The sequence below is a fragment of the Talpa europaea genome, assembly GCF_964194135.1.
Source record: "Talpa europaea genome assembly, chromosome: 14".
NCBI classification, from domain to species: Eukaryota; Metazoa; Chordata; class Mammalia; order Eulipotyphla; family Talpidae; genus Talpa; species Talpa europaea.
Genome location: NC_140082.1, coordinates 21,167,571 through 21,191,652, shown reverse-complemented (window position 1 = coordinate 21,191,652; position 24,082 = coordinate 21,167,571). Strand labels below are relative to the sequence as shown.

Genomic DNA, 24,082 nt, shown 5'->3' with positions numbered 1-24,082 from the left:
TAAGCTATTCCCAAAGGGAGCTCTTGAGGTGGAATCATCCTTTAAAGAACAATCAAAGCAATGGACAGGATTTGGGTCCATGCAAGGATGGGACCTAAATGTGGGATACCCTCAAGAAGAAAGTATAATCCTGGTCTAAAAATTTTCTTTGGATAAGGGAAATGCCCAGAGAGATGCAGCTGTGAGTCATTAGCAGCCAGCTTTCCCAGCAACTGAGTGTGAAAGTCCAGAAGGTGGATGTGAGTAAACCAGTTGACTCAGCAACATTTATTGACTCAGCAACAGCCTCACTGTTTGTCAGTACCATCTGTGTCATAGATCAAGTAGCTGTCTGTGTGGGTCTGACTTTGAACTCTATTCTATTCCATTGCTCTCTTGTCAACCCCTTAGCCAGTACCACAGGGTCTTAGTTATACTGCAGATTTAGCATTGATATCTGGATATTCTAGTTTTCAAGATTCAGTTGGCTAATCTCAACTGTTTGCATTTCTATTTAACTCCTAAAACAGTTTGTCAGTTATCCTACATACTAAATATCTGTGGGATTTTTGATGGGCTTACATTGAATATACACACTTATTGAGAGAAGTGACAAGTTTTAAAATATCAGCCTTGTAATTCTAAAATTGATGTATCTCTTCTTTTTGGTCTTTTTTTATTTTACTGAATAATATTCTACATCTTTCTCTCCTTTTCTTGATGTTGCTGTAGTTAAAAGATATATTTCATTTTCAAACTTTTTGAACTATTTGTATAAAATACAACTGGAAAACTTGTTAATATTATTAAGTCAAATAATGAGTCTATATGGTTTCTTTCAGATTTTTTTATGTGCATAATTATGTAGTCATTGAAAAAATGGTAGTTTTATATTTTCTTTTCCAGTCCTTATATCTTAATTTTCTTAGTTTGGGAATGTTGATATAAAGATGAATAAAATACCAGGTTTAATAGCTATAGTGGGTAATCTATTTATTCAAACTATTGGATTAAAGGATACCTAAACTAGTATTCTTTTCATAAATAAAGCTACAATGAGCATCTTTTAAAATATATATGACAAACAACTTTTTACATTGTGTGTATTCATCTCATTCATTCCTTTGAGTGTTTTTCTGTATTTTTTACAATAACCCAGTCAACCATAAGATTAAATACATACAAATTAAATTAAAAATGTTTTTGAAACAAGCATCTGTAGTTGTTAGAAGCAATGCATTTTCTTAGAAACTTCTCTTTTCATCTTTTCAGTAATGAAGAAATTGCACTTTTTTTAAAAAATTTTGTGCCACATCTTTTTTTTTTTTAAGATTTATTTATTTATTTATACAAGCACTGGGTACAGTCAGAAGCACGGGAGGGTGAGAGAATTCACCAGAGCCAGAGCGGGGAACAAAACAGGCAGACTGACAAGGTACACTGCTGAGGGGAGCAGCGGGCCGCAGGAAAGGTCTGCATGCCATGTGGGACCCTCGCCCGGCGGCCGGGGATCGAACCGGCGCTGCAAAGGCTGCGGGCAGCTTTGCAACCCAGCGCTCCACCGCTGCGCCACCGGGGAGGCCCAGAAATTGCACTGTTATGGAAAAGAGACTGGGATCTTGAATGTAAATCCACAAAAAAGATTTTTGTGAGATATTAAGTCATTTCTTTTGTATTTCTGCTCTGGGATTATTACATCCTTATTGTATTTTTATAAATCTCCTTCACAGGGTAAGAATCACCCAATCTCTTGACCTAAATAAAAATGCATTTCCCAACATTTTCTTTTTTCTTATTGCAATAAGACAGCAGAGAGAAAGGGAGAAGAGCTATTGGGAGAGAGAGAACCAAAGGGGAAAAGAAGTGTAGATAAACAATATGAGACCTTAATTTGCTCCTCTCTGGTTTCAAGGTAGTGGATTGCAATTTATTGCTTCAGGGCAGGTATGTTGTAGGTGGGAAGCAGGACCATCTACAGGATGTTCCCGGCTTTATTTCCAAAACTTTACTTTTATTTATTTTTTAAATAAACATTTGTGCTTTATTTATTTATTTGTTTGTTTGTTTATTTATTTATTTATTTATTTAAATTTATACAAGCACTGGGTACAGTCAGAAGCACGGGAGGGTGAGAGAATTCACCAGAGCCAGAGCGGGGAGCAGAGCAGGCAGAGTAACGAAGTACACTGCTGAGGGGAGCAGCGGGCGGCAGGAGAGGTCTGCGCGCCATGCGGGACCCTCCTCCGGTGGCCGGGGAGCAGCCGGGGATCGAACCGGTGCTGCAGAGGCTGCGGACAGCTTCGCAACCCAGCGCTCAACTAATGCGCCACCGGGAAGGCCCTATTTCCAAAACTTTAATCCCGATGAGAACAATAATTTCCCAGAGAAAAGTCCCCTGCTCTAGTCTTTAAAGTTCCTACTCCTGCAGCAGCAACGGTTCACGTCCTGTATTGGCAGCAACATCTCAGAGAAGAATATTGGCATAGGGATCACAGTAGAGTTGTCAGCTAAAATATGGGCTATCCAGGTAAATTTGAAATTCACATCAACATTGAATTTTTTTTTTTAGTATAAGCCCACCTACTTTCTGTATTATATAGTTTCACCTTGCTGCCCCGTTTTTCCCCCACCATTCCTGGTAGCCAGTGCAAGGCAGCAGCATGCAAGTGGGGTCAGGGATGTGACATCTCTCCTTAATGGAGGTGAGTCCACCTTAACCTCCTGGTGAGTTCAATGGACCATTAGTAGTTGCAAAGACTTTTTTTGTCTCCATGATGTGTATCCTGAAGGTAACCAAGTTCTCCTCTTGGCTCATACCCTAAACTTGATCTATAATGCCTTTACCACTCCTTTCATAAGGAAGGGAGGGAGGGGAGAGAAGAAAATACACCCCCGCACCGCCCAAATCAAACCCACTCAGGAAAAAATAGCTTACAAGAGATAGAAGGATCTGGAGTGACCAGGCTGACTTGCCTACATAATGCAGCCTTTCCCTCTGTGGATACCTGGTTTCCTCTCGTTCTTTGTTTGAAAGGTATTTTTATTGATTTACTTTGGTGAGGATGATGGCTAGAAAGAGTCGCTCTTCTCACTAAGAGGGAGATATGGGCCTCTTATTTTCACTTTGGGTGCTCAAGTGACAAGTTCAAATAAGGAAAAAGGATCCAAAAAAGGAATTCAGGTGGGTATATTACACAGAGACAAAAGGATTTTTTTATTTTTATCTTCGCACTCTTCATGTTTAAAAATCTACTCCCAAGCATCGTGGAGGTAAAAAACAACTATAATTTGCAGGAAGCTCTGTCTTGGTTTTTAGAAATTCACTGATTCAGAAGTCATTTGGCAATATAGACATCAATTCCTGGGCACTATCCCCCTGGTAATTATTCTTTCCCTGAGCCCAGGTCAATTTTAGAAATGAAGATATTGATGATCAAGTATCTGTTGTATGAAGTCTAAAATTCTTCAGCTGACCTACAAGAGGTATTCTGATCTTTCTCACTTGAATATCTAATTTACTTGGGATGAGTTAAGCCACAAAAAGTTTAGTAGTAACAAAACACGTAGACTAAATTTTATTGTTATTTTAATGATCTGAAAGTATGGTTATTTTTCCAGCTTGCTTACATCAGCTGTCCTCCACCCCCTCTCATAGAACAGCAACTTGCTTTTATAATTCTTGATGTTTAAAATTGTTTTCCACTGGGTCGCTACATGCAAAAGAATGAAGCTTGACCACTACCTCACACCATACACAAAAATCAACTCAAAATGGATTAAAGAACTAGACATAAGACCTGAAACCATAAAATATATAGAAGGAAATATAGGCGAAACACTACGTGATTTGCACATCAAAGACATCTTTACAGACACATCACCCAAAGCAGTGATAGTGAAGGCGAAGATAAACAGCTGGGACTACATCAAATTAAAGAGCTTCTGCACAGCAAAAGAGACAATAACAAAAACAAAGAGAAACCCCACCAACTGGGAGAACATTTTTGCATCCAACACTAATGATAAAGGACTGATCACAAAAATCTGCAAAGAGCTGATGAGACTCAACAACAACAAAGAAAATAATCCAGTCAAAAAATGGGCAGAAGAGCTAAAAAGAAACTTCTCTGAAGAGGAAATGCAAATGGCCAACAGGCATATGAAAAAATGTTCAACATCACTTGTCATCAGGGAAATGCAAATCAAAACTACCATGAGATACCATCTTACACCAGTGAGAATGGCACATATTAAAAAAACTAGCAACAACAAATGTTGGCGAGGTTGTGGAGAAAAAGGAACTCTTCTGCACTGTTGGTGGGAGTGCAAACTGGTTCAACCACTGTGGAAAGCTGTGTGGAGATTTCTGGACCTACTAAACATAGAGCTTCCATATGATCCAGCAATTCCACTCCTAGGTATTTACCCAAAGGACACAGAAACATCAATTCCAAAGAACACCTGCACCTCTATGTTTATAGCAGCACTGTTTACAATAGCTAAGCTTTGGAAACAACCCAAATGCCCAAAAATAGATGACTGGATCAAGAAGATGTGGTACATATATACCATGGAATATTACTCAGCATTCAAAAAAGATAAACACATGCAATTTGCAGCAACATGGATGGCGCTGGAAGGGATCATGCTCAGCGAAATAAGCCAAAAAGAAAAAGAAAAATACCGGATGGTCTCACTCATAGCAGGAATCTAGAAAACTTAAATAAGGGACCAGGAAAATGAATAACTATAAGAAAGTGAAAATCAAAATCAACAAAAAACTATGAACCAGAGACACTTTTAGGGGGGCAGGGGCGGGAGGGGAGGGATTGGGGTCAGAATGGGGGGGCTGCAATTGTATGGGGAATATAACAATAAAATTTATTATCTAATAAAAAAATTGTTTTCCAGGGGTCTGACCAGATACCATTGAGTTCTAGATGAACAATGAAATCAGCCTCCCTAGGGCCTCCCCAGTGGCGCAGCGGTTGAGCGCTGGGCTGCGAAGCTCTCCACAGCCTCTGCAGTGCCAGTTCGATCCTCAGCCACCAAGTGAGGGTCCCCACATGGCGCACAGAACTCTCCTGCCGCCCACTGCTCCCCTCAGCAGTGTACTTTGTCAGTCTGCCTGTTCTGCTCCCTGCTCTGGCTCTGGTGGATTCTCTCACCCTCCTGCGCTTCTGACTGTACCCAGTGCTTGTATAAATAAATAAATAAATCTTTAAAAAAAAAAAAAAGAAATGAGCCTTCCTGGAGTACCTAGCTATTTTCAATTTCTGAGGACTTATGGAAGTTACTCCCAGCCCAGGTACTGTGGGAGTCAGTCTTCCTCCCTACCTTACACCTTGAATCCTTCTGAGGGAAGAAGGACTGAACAGTGCTCTGTGCCCTTCTAGCAGGGGAGAAGCTAACAAACAGAATTTTTTCTCTTTCCCATCTTTTGTCTGAGGGAATCCCAGAAGTAGCTATTATTGTCAAATATGTGAATGGCTTACTATTTATATTATCTTCTTATTATCATAATACATAATATTTTATGTCAGATGAAATTTGTGGTATATCTTATCTCAATTCAATATTACTGTTTGTGTTTAAAAATCCAGGATAATTTCATCTGGAACCAGGCTGTTCTGTCATTGATCAAAACCAGCTTTCTAGAGAATTATGTTGTGCCTCTGTGATCTTGCTGGGTACCCCATGCTGGAAGCTTAGCTCCCCTCCCAGTGGGCACACAGCTTCTCATTTCCTCAGCCTTCTGCTCACGATACATAGATCAGATAGTGGATGATGTTGGCTCCATCTGGAAATTGGGCCAGCCAGTCTTTGAGGAGACACAGTGGAGGCCTAGAAATAGTGCTCTGAGATGTAGACACCATAAATTTAAAGACTTCATACATTTCGATAGGGAAGGGAAGAAAGACCTTGACCCTCAGGAAGTGAAATCTAATTGCAAAATGTAGTGAACTGCCATCAAAGATGAAGTCTCAGGGCCTCCCCTGGTGGTGCAGCGGTTGAGCGCTGGGCTGCGAGGCTGACTGAAGCCTCTGCAGTGCCGGGTTTGTTCTCCGGCCACCCGCGAGGGTCCCCGCCCCCCCAAAAAAAGTTGAAGGCTCACATGAGTGGCATATTGTGAAGAACAGCTGTTACTAACATGAAAACCTAGTGAAAACCCTTCCTGATCTCAAATACCTCTCCCAGAGGCCTCTCTGGGCATTGAAACTTTCCATGAGAAGATTGCTGGGCTAAGGTCAATCAGAAAAACTGACTGTTACACAGGAGGAACAATATGTTGGCATCTATTGGAACATTTATACCACTGGTTTGTAAGATTTGTCAGTCCAATGAACTGCAAAAGATGAGAGGGTTCTTATAGCCCATGAGGATCATTCATTTCAGGACAAGGCCATCGAAGCAATGACAATTGATAAAGATTTCTTTTCTTCCCTTTACTACCAGTCTCTATATTCCTTCCTATTCTACTTTATTTTTCCTCAGCGTACATATTACATCTTAAAATTATGTTCTTTTCATTTATTGTTCGTCTCCTCTGTCACGATGGCAGAAATTTGACTGTTTTACTGCTGTATTACTTTTATCTAGAATAGTATCTAGCACATAGTGAACTACCAATAGGTATTTATTTGCTAAATAAATTAAATTATAAATAATATTGATGAAGAAGTCATGCAAAACTTCTATGGTCTACATATGTTTACAGAGTATCAAATCATCAAAAGAAATCATATACACAAAATGTGTTCATAAGAACTTAAATGATTCTAGAAAAAGTCAAAGAATGATTCTAGAAAATTAAATGACCCGTGAAGAATACCTCCTTTGATAAACCCACAAACTTTATTGAAGTTTATTTTATATATCACTCATTTCAAGTGTACAATTCAATAATTTCAAGTTAATTTACTGGTGGATACAAATATCACCCTTGATTAGTTTTAGAACATTTTCACCTCGTTTCCAGCCCCAGGCAACCACAGGTCTATTTTCTGTCTCTATAAATTTACCTGTTCTGGAAATTTCATATAAATACAATATGTGGTTTCCCTATCTTTAACTTCTTTCATTTAGCATAACATATTTGAACTTTATCCACAATATAGTATGTGTCAATTGTTTATTTTTATGGCAGATAGTTTTGTGTTATATGGCTGTACCACATTGTGTGCGTGTGTGTGTGTGTGTGTGTATCCATTCACTAGTTGATGGCTGTGTAGGTTGTTTCTTCTTCTTATATTTATGAATAATGCTGCTATGAACATTCATGTGCATGTCTCTGTGTGGATACATATTTTCATTACTCTTTGGCGAAGAATGTAGGAATGAAATTGTTAGGTCATATGGTAATTTATGTTGAACTTTTAGGAGAAACTGCTAATCAGTTTTCTAAAGTGATGCTGTCACTTTATATTCCCACCAGCAGTGCACAAATGCTCATGTTTTTCCACATCCTCACCAACATTTGGTATTATCTGTCTTATTTATTAGAGCCTTTCCAGTGGGCATGTAATGTTATTTTGTGGTTTTAATTTTTTTTCCTTAAAGCTTACCAGTGTTGAGCATCTTTTCATGCACTTACTCACCATTTGTATATCTTTGGAGAAATGTCTATTTAGAAAGTAGTTTTTAAAGATTTTCAAGAAGGGGAAACATAGGAGTTTGTGGGAGTTTTCTCAATATACAGAATCAGTGTCAATAGAAGCAGACATAGGAGTGGAATATGCAATGGAAGAGTGAAAACAACCCAACTTTAATAGAATTGAAGCTCTCCAAAGGGTCATAGAGGGCTAATTAGGGTTAGTTAGTAAATGGTCTTGAATATCAGGTTGGGCTATGTAGCATGAAAGGCATAGTAGTAAAGGGAAATTGGATTTTGGTTGCCAAAATTAAATATTTGTGTTTAATATAATAATTTTCCTGTTTGTGTGGCCATAATGTAATACATCCCTCAGTCTATCTTAGAACTGTAGGAAAGGCATATCTGTTCCTTTGATGACCATGTGGTTCATCTCTCTATCCAGGCATAATTAAATAGAACTCATTTCTGACACATGGATATAGTTTCTGTTGGAGACCACAAATTATTCCTCTAGGAAAGAGATTTTCCTTATTTTTTGGTTTATCTCTTTCAACTACAAGCAAACAACATAGAGAAAAGTTATTACTCTTATCTTTCATTTAATTAATTTTTATTTAAAATATCTAATTTTAGCTATAAAAACAACCATTGAAAAAGTTACTTTTAGTCACATTTGGTACTCATGATACTGCAAAATTCTTGCAAATTATTTCTCTTTTTAGCCTTCTGTTCTTTAGCCTGCATTTTCTATGCAACATATAAGAACTTTTTCCAGAGTACTCATGAAGAACCTATTCTTATCCCAATATTGTGAGAAGTGACAGCCACATATACTTCAAGTTAACCCCATTATTGAGGAACATTCGTTGACACAGTGAACAACAGGAGCTGAAGACTTCTTGTGCCAAAACTGCTCTAAAATTCTCCTGTATCTGCATAGAGAGCTGTTGGTAAAGACCAGGCAAACATTTTCCCGGGAACTATGTATTCCAGAGGGTATACCAAAATGACAAGTAGAAATAGTTCATATATGCCACAGGATCCAGGCTTCTGCATCAGATTACTTAACTGCTAGAACTAAAAGCAATCAAAAGGAGACAGTTAATTAAGTAAACTTCAACAATTACCTCACGATATGGAAGTTCTCTCTTCCATTTCCTTGGGGAAAATTCAGACATAGAGCTGATTTGTCATCTAGCACTGATTTCTGTTGAAGTAGGAGGAGGAATAGGGAAAGAGACAAACTGACCAGTGCTGACATAAGAAATTAAAGTAAATTTCTTTGCCCTCATTTTTGGCCCTTTATGGATATCATTGTCTAGAGAAAACTTTCTAGAAACTAGGCATCATCATATTGCTGTCAAAATAGAATCACAGATCTGCAAAACTGTTATATACTTGAACTCAGATTTGTCATTTTATTAGCTTGAAGATATTTCCATCAGAACATGTGCAGTGATTTTCTTCTTTCATTACACTTGGTTGGAACATATTTTCACTTTTTTTGTTTTATTTTTCTATACAATCCTGTTTAGTGTATCTGTAATTACAATGATATCAATATTACTGGGTTAATGGCCCTCAAGTTTCTTAAAATAATAAAAATTTTCAAGCAAGTTAATTTTATTCTTAACTCGATCTTTATATGGTTGTCTGGATTTGCAAGTATCTGCTCTGCATCAATGAGGAATTGTTACTAATTAGTGTGTGCTATGGTGGTGAACCAAGTTCTAAATTGATCTTGAAGTAAATCCCCATGATGCCCACGGCAATATGCTGATGAAAATACCATTGTGAACCATAACAACATTTGGATCCATATGGCATGAGGAATTCTCTTCAGCAAGGAAAGCAGTCAAAATTGAACAAAGGCAAAATCATCTATTTCCCACCTCTTCCTATCAATATGGTCTTTTCCAATCAATTTTGTTTCAGTTTTTTTGGTTGTCCTTATTTCTTGAAAGGAAAGGGAACCAATCCTTGGATAGAGTTGGAGTTGAATTATTTGGTGTAATTTTTTTTTTTTTTTTTTTGGTAAATGCCATCCATGTTGGTCCTTTCTTGAACTGCTATCACATCTGAGTCATGGAAAGTCATTTAGGGAAATACTTTGCCTTAGCACACTCAGGATTTTCTTACATAAGCATAAGTGACCTTTTCTGGTATTTTCTTCCATCATTGTCCAGAAGTTCTTTGGGTTTGTAGAATCATTTTATGTATGTGGTGGTGGGAAGATGTTTAGATTAAACTAGCAATTTGGGTCAAAGCCCTAGTAACTATGTAGCTGATGCTTAGTATTTAGTAGTATTTAGTAGTACTTACAAAAACATTTTGTTAGGAATGAAAGAACAGCCTAAGTCATGACTGAAAGCAAAGGAGACAACTCTGGAAAGAGAAGGAGTGTTGTTAGAAGTGATGCTGACAGGGAGTAAAGTTTTAAGGGTAAACTGGAGGCAGATGAAATGAAACTGTTAAGTAAAGACATAAACATCTTGGGCAAGCTAAGTTGGAAATAGGAAACTAGATTTTTTTTTCTCAGCAGATTTTAGGCATCTTTTTATCCATTAAAACTGACTTTCTCCTTTTCCCAAGGAAATACACAGGAAAGTATAAGCATAGGGAGGTGACAGATTATAATGGTGAAAACGCAGCATAGAACAGTGCTTCTTAAAGTGTGGTCCTTGGACCAGTATCATCTGGGGATTTGTTACTAATGCAAATTCTCTAACCCAATTCCCAGACTTACTTAACTGGCAATTTTGGGGGTGGGGCCGCTACTTTGTGTTTTGAAATGCTCTCTGTGTGGATCTAATATAAATTGATGTTTGAGAACCACTGGTACAGTGATTAAGGGTGTAACATCTAAAGCTAGATACTTGCTTAGGGCAAACCTTCTTGTTTGTTTGCTTATTTTCCTTTGTAAAAGGGGAACAGGACCAAACTCAGAGTGTGGGAATGAAGACTTAAAGAACTAAAGTGTAAAATTCTTAGAACATATCTGGTCATTGTAAGTGCTATATAAATGTTTAGTTAACTAATAATAATACTAGGCTTTATAGGTGTTATTCTCATCTCTCCCATCTCCCCTCAGGCTACCTTTCACCATTTATAGCAAAGCTTTGTGTTTACCAGGAGATCTTTTCTCCTAATGTCTTAGAGTTATTTTCCATGGCTCAAGGCAGTATTTCTCAGCATGTGCTTCATGGATCATTTGCATCAAAATCACCTGTGGTGCTTATTAAAATGCAGATTCTCAACTTCCACCTGGACCCATAGTGATGATCAGAATTCTCTAATGATACTTCTGTATACTGAAATTTCAAAACACTGCTTTGGGATAACAAAGAATGTGATCTTCATTTTTCAAATGGGTACAAGAGGCACAGGGATAGCGTATGCTTAGGGAAATCCAGAATCTTAGTAACACCAGGAATGAGAACTGGATTTTTTATTTTGTGTCATATTGACAGACTATGTTCTTTCTTTGTAGTTTTATTGGCTTAATTGGAAATTCAATTTGTGTCCTGTCATTTGATTTACGGAGATCTAGCATTGTTTAATTTAAAATTACATTTACCTTTATAAATCTAGAATTATCAAGAATAATGAGTTACTGGAAAATATAACTGAACCATTATCCATCACTCAGTTGTCATTGTTCCATTGTGGATGTCAAGTACGTCACAATTATGTTACAGATAAAGTAATAATTATGATACTTACTCTCTACAAGAGTAAAGCTGGGTCTAATTTAGTATCCTCTCACCCTATCATACTGTCCTAATCCTTATGATTTATAAGATTTAAAGTAGCACTTAAATTTTTAAAATAAATTTTCCTGTATTAGTCTCAGTACTTTTTGACCTCCTTTAATTTCTTTTATAAAGATAAGCTATCATCAAATCTTTTTTTATAACAGTGACAAATCAATCACATAACAACAACGAATAACTCATAGCTTCATTGTATATTGCTTTTTCATAGTGCAAATCTGACTGTTCTAAAGCAATTAGATTGACTTTTCAGGCTTTGATGAAAGAGCCCTTAGCGTTTTCAAACAGGCCCTACAGGTCATGTATGCACTATTTATTACAGTCAAGCTCATATAAAGGATCAATGTGCATTTAGACCACTTAGTTGTTAATTTTGAGGCCACAGAGGGATACTGATCTACACCTATAAGTTCTGTTCAAATTTCATACCAATTATGTAGTGGTGTTAGAGGGTTCTATACATGTCAGGATCACTGAATCAATTTATAAAATGATTTGTCTCAATTATTTGTGCTTTTTATATTACAGATGAACTTCAGCTTACTACAGTTACCTTCCATTCCTCTTTCCCGCTAAGAATGAAATATTTGTTATATTAGTGCACTCATGTACTATTCCCTCTACCTAAAATAAATTTCTTTCCATCTTGTGTTTAGCTGGTTCACTGCTATCTACTATCTAGTTTACTGCTTCTCATTCTTTAGGTATCAGTTCAATAGTTACCTCCTTAAAGAAGTCTTCCTTTCTTTTATATCTTTACAAGAAGTTCCTTGAACCCTGTACCCTGCATCATTTATTCCTTTACAGTGTTTATTTCCTCAGGGCACTTATTGCAATGTATTATTTCATTTGTTTGTTTTTAATTATGTGTAAATAGTACAATATGTAATACACATTATATGTATACAAATACACACATACATTTCACGGTAAGGTTCAGGCATCTTTTGAGCAAAAGATGTGACTTCTTTTGCCCCAGTTCCAAGCACAATGCCTGCTATGTAGTTTTATGTATGTTGGAGTGGAATTTTATGGTCTTCCTAGAAGGATATGAGTATATATTAAATCTTATTTCCTTATAAAAACATCTCCAACATTTATGGACATGAACACAGACATAGGATTGTCTGCCTACTCAGTTACTTGACTCCAGACCTATTAAAAGGCCATGTGTTCTAAGTGTAAAATACAGATTGACTTTGGAAGATTTTTGGATATATTGGGTTAAATATATTATTTAAATTAATTTCACTTTTTTCTTTTTTAAAATGTGCTACCAGAACATTTAAGATTGTATATTGATCATACTTGTGCCTTACATTATATTTCTATTGGGCTGTGTTCTTATAGTCTTAACTAGTTCACCTCAAGTAGACTGAAGATGATCCATTGAAAGGATGCTAAAAATGCAAGTCTCTCATTGTTTGATCCTTCTTGTGGGTTATGCACTAGGGGGAGGAATGGCATCCTGGAGAGTAGCTTAGATGCCATTTCAGTGCTCCTTCAACATGGAATCATGAATCCCAGATACAGTTTGTGTCCTAAAAAACAGAAACTAGATGTCCTGCCACTGGTCACATATCTTGCTTAAAACAATGCTAGGACCAGAATCCAGGCCTTCCAATGATGCTGAATCACTGCACATGCACTATACTATACTATACTTCTGAGACCATGTACTGTAGTTTGGAAAACCAGTTTCTATGTCTTATCCAAAAACCCTCTTTACTGGCATATGAGGCCAACTTCTTTTCTTAGGTAAGGAAATGTATTTTTAAATAATTAATCATCATGATCTTCTAGTTCCTTCATTAATTTAGCAAATATTTAGTGAGAATCTACTATGTGCTAGGCATTTTTATGTGTTCTAGATTTTTAAGATACTGTAGTGACCAATGCAGACAAACTTTTGCTTTTTGGAACTTAGATTTTGGTGCTTTGGCATTTTCTCAATAGGGAGCGTGAAATGAAATGGTAAAGTAAACCTAAGCAGTATTATCTTAGAATGCCATGAATGACACTTTTTTAAAGTTGTAATTTACATGAATTTGGGGTTTTCTATTTGCATCTTTCTGGAGAATTTGAAAATGGAGGTGCATTAAACACCACATATATCCAGTACTAACTAATATTTTCAGAATATCAGAAGATACTTTTATACTTCATAATAAGCTTGATATAAAACAATTAAAATGTTAAAGGATTTTCCAATGATTTGGAAGGTGCCACGCACTTATTCAGTTCTCCTTTCTTCTACTGGAATATCCTGACCTATAGTTAACCAGGTATCTTAGTTCTAATATCCATCAATTCTAGGAACTTCTCACTCAACCCAGATTCATTCATTCTCATTCTCTTGCAGTCCCTGTCTGCCCCTTGCACATGTTTGCTACCTTCCATATAAAGGTTCCCTTTACCCAAGCAGAGGTTCTTTAAAATGGCATTTCCCCCACTTAAAGACCAGCCAGTAGATGTCTCTATTACTCCCTCATAACTAAGACCTCCAAAAGTAGGTTTTAATCATTTTTTTTAAACTGATGACAAGAAGGATGATTTGATAATTTGTCTAAAATGAGCAGATGCTGAAGAGGACACGTCTCCATCCTATGTCCCTCCCCTCCTGTTTAAGTAAAAAAATGAAAACTCCATTCTAGCTCCTTTCCAAGCAAAAGAAAATGCTTGATTTAACTAAGCATCTAAGACGCCAACACCCTCCTCAGTACGACCAAGTTTCCTTTGCTCTCAGTCATAAAAGCTGTTTCTCCCCCTCACTCCTACCCATCCTACTCCCATCCCCCAGGTTTCCGAGTCATCAGGGAACACGAGTGGGTGAAACGACTCTTCCCTTGCTGCATCCCGCGCCCGCCTCCTCCTGCGCCTCCTCCGTGTGCTGCCTCTGGTTCAGCACTGGACAGCTCCCGCCCCAGCCCAACAAATGGCAGGCGGTTGATTGACAGAGGAGCCGACCAAACACAGAACGAGACGACTCGAAGCCGCCCTATACCAGGGTTTGGTTGCGGCCAAGCTGTCTCTTTAAACCAGCTTTCCTTCTGATAGCACTGAGAGGCAGAAGTGTGGTTTGTGGTCAAACCTAAAAGCTCCAATTAACCAGCTGCCCGGTGCTCTCGACCCAGATAGGCAAATGCCTTGAAAGAAATCTTCGTTCTTTGGAACTTGCTATTGAGCTCGCTGTGGGTTCTGTATGCGCGCGCGCTCGGAGCCTCAGGGTGAAGCGAGCAAGGAGGAGCCAGAACCTGGAGGCGGGAACGACCTGCCACTGTTGAGATGATGGAGCAGCGTCTTCAGCGGTTGGGGCGGCAGCAGCAGCCACAGCAGCAGCAGCAGCCACAGCAGCAGCAGCCACAGCAGCAGCAGCAGCTCTTGAACACACCTCAATGAAACCAGCGGTGGAAGCGGCTGAGCAGAAAGACGTAAGCAGGCTAACTATAGTTGCAGGGAACCAGAGGGGATGTAAGCTGTTGGGCTCAAGGCATCGAGGTGCGTAATCCAGAGACGACCCATTGTGAAGCGGGTGCAGCCAGCATTGCCACAGGTGATCTGATTTCCTGCGCCGGTAGTTTAGCCAGCGGGCCAATTTCGAGGAATTCTCATTTTAAAGTCCTTTTGGACTGAGTGCCATCTGGAGAAGGGGGAAGGCCCCTAGTAAAAGTCATTCTGTTGATAAATCGACGACCAAAATTTAAAAAGTGACTCCTCCCGATACCTCCTCTCCTCACTGCGAGGCGGATGGGAGCCATGGCTTATCAGTTACTCGTTGGCCTCCTGCTCGTTCATCTGGGATTAGGAGCTGTTGGCGACAGCCGCGATCCTTCGGGAGGGCTGGATTCTCCTCGAGAGAAGACCCTAAAGGGGAAGCAGCACGCCCAGCAGTTGTCTCGAGCCTCTGCCTCGGACCCCTCAGCTCCCTGGAGCCGCTCCACAGACGGCACCATCTTGGCGCAGAAACTCGCCGAGGAGGTGCCCATGGACGTGGCCTCTTACCTGTACACTGGGGACTCCCACCAGCTGAAGCGAGCCAATTGCTCTGGCCGCTACGAGTTGGCGGGCTTGCCTGGGAAGTCGCCCGCTCTAGCCAGTTCCCACCCCTCTTTACACGGGGCGTTGGACACACTGACACACGCTACCAACTTCCTCAACATGATGCTGCAGAGCAATAAGTCGCGGGAGCAGAACTTGCAGGACGACCTGGAGTGGTACCAGGCTCTGGTGCGGAGCCTCTTGGAGGGCGAGCCCAGCATTTCCCGGGCGGCCATCACCTTCAGCACCGAGTCTCTGTCCGCGCCGACCCCGCAAGTCTTCCTCCAGGCCACGCGTGAGGAGAGTCGCATTCTGCTCCAGGACCTATCCTCAAGCGCACACCATCTAGCCAACGCTACGCTGGAGACGGAGTGGTTCCACGGCCTCCGGCGCAAGTGGAGGACCCACTTACACCGCCGCGGCTCCCATCAGGGACCCCGGGGCCTGGGCCATAATAGCTGGCGGCGCAGAGACGGGCTTGGCGGGGATAAGAGTCACGTCAAGTGGTCTCCGCCTTATCTGGAGTGCGAGAACGGGAGTTACAAGCCTGGGTGGCTGGTCACTCTCTCGGCTGCTTTCTATGGGTTGCAGCCTAACCTGGTACCGGAATTCAGGTAGGGAGGGGGGAAAAGGCGAAAGCAAAGCCTTCCTTCCGGTTTAGCCGATGGGTGATCGTGCAGGGAAGGAACGCTGAGTTGTGACACTCACCCCTCCTACCCTCACGGCGGAGACCCAGGCTGGGAGAAACCTCACCCAGCGCGTGTGCTTAGGGGCCAGGCGCGCCACGCGTCAGTGAGTTCCAGACCCTCAGCGAAAGCCTTTCCGTGGGATCAGTTCTCTGTAAGGGACTGGAGAACAGCTTGGTTGAGCTCTGATACTCGATGCTTCTTTCCTACCCTTGGGAGAACAGGGAGAGGAGTTCCTTTTCTTGGGGTGGTGGGAAGAAAACCTTGAGAACTCCAGGTGTGCCCCCAGGCGCAGAGTGGCAAGCAACGCCTGAGGCAGGAGAAAAGGGAGCAGGAGGAAAGAGTGTTCATTATTTCTGCCTCTTCGGTGTAGCCTCTGCTTGCTTCCTACGTGTGTAGTTTGCGCACCAGTCTGTTGTTAATCAGTTACCAGAGTGTATAATTAAAAGAGTGCAATCCCCTGGGCAGTTTTGTCCCTTAGGCAGTGAGTCAGTCTCAGCAGCATAGCTGTCTCCAGGATCCAAACTTTGCAATTTGGCCACTGCCCTCCTTCTACTGGTCTCATTGCTCCCCCTAATCCATCTCCTTCCTTGGTCCTCTCTCTCTCTCCTGTTCCACGTTAGGCAATACCTAATGTGGGCTTGCCAGGCTTCACACTTGATAAAATAAATCTGGTTTAAACTATCTTGGGGAGGGGGCATTAGTTCTGGCAGAATTCATTCAGGGAGCCTGGAGAAAACTTAAGAGCAGTTTTGTATTTCCTGTCTCAAGGTTTAGTATTTGTAGGAAGGTCAGAAGTTTCAAATTCGCAGTGGAACCTTTTGCCCTAGGAAGTGCCTGATCTTTCAGGTGAGGAACTTCTAGAAGTAACCCTTAAAAGTGGATGTGAGAAGGAACAGAAAGAGTAGGAACTTCAAAGAGAGACTGGGAGGGGACCACATACTGATTGGGATCTCCCCCCAATTCCCATGATGGGAAGCTCTAAAAAGAAGGCGTTGGGAGTTTGAGATGGCTTTTGTATCTTTTTTGGAAGCTGGACTAATGTGGCAAGTGTGTGCTTTGTGTATGTGTCTATGTCTTCATGCTGTTTGGCATAACAAGGGCCAGATGCTGACTGGTGAAAGAGATCAGAACTGAAGTCTGGGTTGACAAATGGGGCAGTCAGAAAGCTTGTTTGTCTTGGTACTGTCATTTATTGCTGAATACCTCAAGCAAGTTTCTTAACCTCCCTGGGCCTCAGCTACTTATCTATCAAGTGAGTGAGTTGAACTAGATGGTCTCTAGGGAGCTATCCAGTTATAAAATTCTGTAGCTTTTAATGCTGGCAATACTTCAAAAGGCATCAATGAAAAACAATCTCTTTCCTCTGATTCTGTATGACCGTATTAAATGTGTGTGTATGTATGTGTGTTTTTCTATCTCCTTTAAAGATCTTGTCTTAAAATAGAGTAACCCCACCTTTCAGGATAATCTCATTTCCTGCTGATTTCTGCAGGATCCTGTTAATAAAAGCTGAACCCAGCTTTGAGTCTTGGCTCTATTGTTTGTTCAGAAGAGGAAAGATCAGCAGATGCCATTCATTGCCAGCAAATTGTTTGTGGCCTTAGACAAGGCCTTTCAGGGAGTTCCAGATCTCAGGATCCATTGATTTGTTGATTGATTGATCAATCTGACATTTATGTTATATCAGGTTCTGAGTTGCCTGCTTTCCATGCATTATTTTAATTAATCCTCACAATAATGCTCTGAGTTAGTTTAATTAGTTCCCCTATTTTACAGAAATATAACACAGAGGAGTTAAAGCACAGAGGAGTTAAGCTTCTTCCCCGAGATCACACAACATCAGTAGAGCCAGTATACAAGCCTATTTCTTATCTTTTACCATATGTTAAACTCTCTTTTATGAAGTTGTCTTAAGAGTACAGTATATAATGTAACTGTTGCATAAAATGTATTTTCATGGCTCGGAAATGGGACTGGGGATGAAAACCATTTACTTTCAGAATTATTTGTTACTGTTCAGAGAGCACAGGTCATTTAAAGGAACGCTGTACATTCTACCAGTAAAGATGAAATATGAGGACTTGTGGGGTCTGAGGATATGAGGACTCACACACTATTTTTTGGATTACAGAAAATAGTTTATTTCTTCTGACTGACTATCTTTAAATGCTTTTCACAACCATTTAGCTAAGATACTAAGATAGGCCATTTAGTATCTAGTTTTCTACAGAAGTTGACTTATCCTGGCAGCATGCTGGAAGAGCAAAGTAAGTACTCTCCTGAAAATGTTTTTGTTCCATGTCCTGTGCCCCTCAAATGCTGTTTTAGGGATTTGCACAGATATTAATTATAGGAATTGAAAAAATCTTAAGGGGATCAGATGTTTCCTCCTGTTGTTTCATAAACTGGACAAGTGAAGTGACTTGTCAAAAAATCACATATGAAGTTTATAGCTACAACAGAAATAGGATCTGGGACTTCTGCTTCTAGTTTCACATTATGCTTGATTATATATACACCTGGTATATATTTCTGAGGCTCCCTGGACCTCTGCACACAACCTAGGTTGAGGACATACTTTTTTTCCCTATCATCTTTTAGGACAAAAAGTTAACCAATAGAATATACCTATTCATTTTTTTTAAAAAAGACTGTATTCAACACATTTGAGATAATATTCAAATGGGTCTTTTCTAGGTCTTCCTACTCATAAAAGCAAAGGTTTTGTTTGTTGTTAATGCTTTATTATCTAAAATCCTATACCATAGACAAATAACAGTGTACATGTACTTTAACATGGTAAGCCTCAAATGAATTTTTGGAAAACCATGACTTGGCTTCTATTCATGATTTAAAATATATTCATTTACCAAAAGTCTTAATTGTAATAAGAAGAAAATCCGGGGGGTTGGGGTCAAAATAAGGGGGTTGCAATTGTGTGGGGAATATAAAAATAAAATTAAAAAAAAAAGAAAATCCATTGATGACAGCTTCCCTACAGAAGAGAAAAGGAAGAAAAATGTTATAGCGAAAATTTTCATTTACATACAGAACAATACACTTCCATTATTTGATTTTTATCATGGTCCTGTATTATTCATAGAACATGAGTTAAATATATACTAATGGAAATGAGAACTCTATTTCAAAATAGGAAAAAGCATGATCTGAGTTTCCAGATCTTGAAAAATTCTCTGATATTTGCTTAATGTCATGAAGTTAGCTGTTTCACAGATTCCTTAAAGCAAGGATTTTGATATACTTGTGTAATTCCCCTCAAGATAATTAATGTTTAGGCATTCTGAAGCTTCTTACTTGCTCTTAAAAGCAACCTGTTTTCAATTTGCTTCTGCAGTTGACTTTCAAATTGCAAAAATGGCTATTTATTGTGGTGCAGCAGTGGCATAGCATTAACTTGCTATTTTCTAGAATATGCAGCTGGAAATAGATACATACAGGGTTCCCAAGACTGCTAAGCAAATTACAAGAGGATATGTCTACCCTCTGTTAGAGAGAACTGGTACCCTCACTAGCCTGATTTTAGAGCCCCAAAATGCAGGATAAGTCAAATTTTACTTTCATCTTCAGAAATGCAAGAGTTTGTGTTTTCCCGTTCAGGGTTTTAAGGCTACTGTTTTCTAACATGCACTGTTTTGTGATTATATTGTTATATTGGGATGCCAAGAACTATGTTGTTGATGTTATTTTGAACTTGCCTGGTAGAGAAGCATTAAGGCCCAACTTGTTTTCTTTCTTCAGTTATGGATTGGTATTCACAGGGTTATTGAAGCAGAATTACTCAAGTAGTACATCGGGATTTTGATAATTTTTGGTAGCTTGGTGGCCACTATTTGCAAACAGGCAATTCACTGGTACTGGGGCTATGCTTGAGAGATTTTGCAGTCAGTGGTATTATTAAACTCTTGTTCAGCAAAGCTATGGTATATGCATTGGTGGGGCTTGTTTTGCGGGTCTTTTAGCCTTATTTGCTTTTCAGCTTTGAGTGCAAAAACATTTCTATGTATGATTTCTACGTTGGTTGGGCATTTATTCACCCAACAAGTCTTTCTTGGAAAAAATGACCTACAAAAATATTTACGTGGGCAGGTTATTCTATGAAATACTTTTTTCAGTTTAGGAAAGGATTAATCCTCTTGGCTAAAAGTCAAGTCTCCCCTCCCCCATCCTTCCACAATGCCAAACTTAGTATAGGAATCATGACTGACTTTCTTACTGAATGAAAATTTAATAACTCAACTCAATCACAGGATACATCTAGCTTCATTAATTTCATTATAGATAGAATTTATAGGAAACAGATTAATTTGACTGTGATCTGACTCCAAGGTCATTTCCCCCCAAAATTCAGTTACCTGCCTTTTTGTCAAAGATGTCATTTTCTTTCTCTCTTTGAGTAGCTGATACTTCAAATTGAGATCCAGTTAACTTTTATTCACTATAATATCTGTTAAAAATTTCCTCTATTTAGAAACTATAAATAGAACAAGAGAGTATAAGTTTTCAAAATTTCCTGTCTAGTTAGCAAAGTATTTAGTGTACCTATAGCCTAAAAAGAAACTTAGAATTATATATGATTTTAGTTTATTCTTTTAACCTTGTTTTCTTACCATTTATGTTTTTTGTCCAATGTGTATGCTTTGTTACATTATCAAGGAATGACTTCTCTAGCACATGACATATGGTTTTCATCTGAGAAAGAAAAGGTATTATAGTATGGAATAATGTGTTTAATCAATTTTAAGATGTAGTTTTTCTACATTTTGATGCTCTTAAATAGAGATGTGTCTTATGATTGAGAGTATGTCATTTTTAATTGACATGCATTTTCTTTTAGTGGTACACAATATAATAGTGCATCTTATGATTAGTGACATCTTATAATTGATGAATTATGACATTAGGAAGTGGGAAAATAAATTCCAAGTTCTTTCCAACTATAAACTTGTATAGTCACCTAAATTTATCAAGATGTAGTAAAATAAGCATATATGGAGACATAAAATCTAGAAATTATCGCTACATATAAGATTTATATTTGTCTTATAACAATTTTATTAAAAAAGACAAGTTATACTAAAACATGTAATGACACTTTCTTGTAAATATATGTGAAAAACCCAAAATACTGGGTCAGAAGTGGCAGAAACTTTTCTTTTCAGAATAGCTAAGTTAGGGATTTTTAAAATCTTTCCCACACCATCTGGCAAGCACTTCCCTCACTCTGTGGGAAAATGCCTAGGACAGTAAGAATAAAAGACCACTATGGAATACATCTTTCTATCCTTTCTAAAATGCTTAGAAGTTTCAAGGTAGAAATAAAAACTTCGTATGGTATAGCCATGTATTTAATTAATGAGATCTAAATGGAATTGTGGTGTGACTGTTTCTTTTTTCTTTCTCTTCTCCAAGTTAGTGGCTTGAAATGGATCAAAATGTGATTTCTCCCTTATTTGATGTCTCAGATCACTGTGGAGAGTAGGGTTTCTCAACTTTGGCATTATTGCCATTTGGAATATGATAATCCTTTATTGTGGGGCTGTCTTGTTCATTGTAAGATGTTGAGTAGCTCCCCTAGCCTCAGTAGCAGTCTCCTGTCTAGTGCAACAGTAAAATGTCTGCAAACATTGTCAAATATCCCCTTGCAGGGTAAAAATGCCTCTGGTGGAAAGTCAGTGGTATTGGAGGAATATATATAAATATGCAATTCTGGTGCTATCCTTATTTCAAGGATTCTGTGTGTGCAGCTAAATGCTCTACCCCTGCGCAATACCCCTTCAAGGATTCTGTATCTGTATGTGTGCATGAGTTTGTTAGACCATGTTTCTAGTTATTTGTCTGTTGGTTGACTTGGGACATACATAGGTCATTACATGTAGAGACTCTGACATGAGTGAGACCAGAAAAAATTATTCGATCAATGGAACACTAATTAACTTTTGTAGGTGGTCATGGCTCAGAAAGAATATCCGAGCATGTTGCTAAGGATCTACTATTAAGTATGACTTTATTACTTAAAGGGTCAAATATTTCACATTTGCAATTTCCCATTAAAGTATACATTTTGAAAAGAAAATGTGCGTTTGTGTGTGTGTGCGTGTGTGTGTGTGTGTATCGGTGTGTCCATGACTCTCAGGAGGAACAGAGAGAGGAGAAAGGGAAAGTGGGAAGGAGAGAGGGAAGAGGTCAGGGGAGATGAACTAATGAAAAAGCAATTAGTTAGCTATGATGCTGTAGAACATGATTTAACTTTTTCCTGAGGCTCTGTTTACCATTGAGCACTTTTATAGTTCCCATGAAAGTAAATTATTGTTCCTTAGTAGGAAGTGAGGAATCAAGTTCCTGAAGATTTAATCACATGAAGATAGGCCATGCTTGCATTTCAGAACTTTGTTTCAGGACTTTGTATCAGCCTAATGCAGAGCTTATCCCATTAAAATAATATGAATACAATATATATTTTTAAGTGCTCTGTCACTTTATATTGATTCAACTATAATTTGTACAGAATTTAAACTTATTATAAATGAGATTTCCTAGAAGAAATAATTATGCAGCCATTAAAGGTTTTAATAAACGATGTTTAAAGATGAGTTTTTAATTACTATGTCTAGAATCCTGTTAAACCAGAAGAGTGCTTAAAAAATACCAATGACGGCATAATGGACAAGAATGTAAGTTGCATTAGCACAAGCTGATGCAGATTGCTACTTTCTGTGCTAGCCATAAACATGGAACATACATGAGTTGCAGTGACAAGAGAACTAGAAGCATTCTGTTGTATATTGTGTTAATTATAGAGAAATGAGAGGCAATATTGTGAATGTTAGGAAATGAATTCAAAGCTCATGAAAGACAAATGTGATTCTTCTGGATAAGGCAAATGTTTGAAAAAGCTGTTTCAGGTATTGACTTAATAAATAAATAATACAGTCCTCTGAAATTTATTTAGCAGTATATCTATCTTTCCACTTTTATGAGAAAGAGACAAATAATAACAGTTGGCATTCTTTAAAGAAGCAGTGTTTAAGTATATCCTGGGAAAGCTCTTTTTAGATGAATTAGAATTTTAAAGTAAACATCATTTTAGAGATAATGTGATCCAATTTATTTCTGCTTTTGTATATGAGGAAATTGAAGTGGTGACCATCATTTGTACTAGTGATGGCCATGGTCAACTTACAGTTTAATAAGAGGCACAAATAAAAAAATCCTGTGTCATCAAGTAAAGGTTAACTTATGTTCATTATTTACTGACCCCACACCTGGCTGGGCATAGGAGCATCTGAGCACCCTGATAATCAGTTGCCAGACCATCGCCAGACACTATGGGGATAATCTAAGAAAGGTTCAGAAATCTCTATTAAAAAAAAGTCATTGTCATTCAGAAGCAGCTGGTCCTTAAACACAAAGTTGGGGAAAAGTAAACAGTATCTGATAATATTGAAACACATATAATTCATTTTATAAGCTCTTAAGGATAAAAATTGTAAATGCTTAGCAACTTTAGCTTTAGTCATCCAAAAAAAATCTGTCGACAGGCTATTCTGGATATCTGAAGAACTGCAACACTGTGAATGATGCTATCAGTAGGGGTGGAATGATGAGCTGGTTCTTTATGAAGGCAGGTACTGAGGCTTGGGATGGTCGGCCACTGAGCTGCGTGCTGTTACTCCTTTTATTGGGGGGTTTTCTTTGTTTTCTCACCTTTAAAATAGAGATGATCATGAAAGCAGTTTTCCCCTGTTATTATTATTTGTCCCTTCATGGAAACATCCTATTTCCCTAGCCAGTTCTATAGCCCTTCACATAAAGGGTCATATTTTATAACATTTCACATTAGTGACTCTTTAAAATGCTATGTATATTTTAAGGGAAACCGTACAGAATACTTTCTGTGGAGAAGGAGTTTTGGGAATTCAAATCTAGATTTAAATTCATGAGCTTCCACTTCTGCTTACTGCATATCACTGGACAAGTTATTTAATAAT

The 24,082-nt window shown here is 38.6% G+C and overlaps 1 protein-coding gene across 1 annotated transcript in view; it reads left to right on the top strand.

Moving 5' to 3' along the window:
- Positions 1–15,093: 15,093 nt before the first annotated feature.
- GPR158 (G protein-coupled receptor 158) overlaps positions 15,094–24,082 on the top strand; it is a gene marked incomplete at both ends in the record, with an annotated part of 240,943 nt that continues 231,954 nt past the window's right edge. The window contains one exon of the mRNA XM_084254000.1: positions 15,094–15,998. Within this exon, the coding sequence (XP_084110126.1) occupies positions 15,094–15,998 (905 nt within the window). The remainder of the gene's footprint in view (positions 15,999–24,082) is intronic.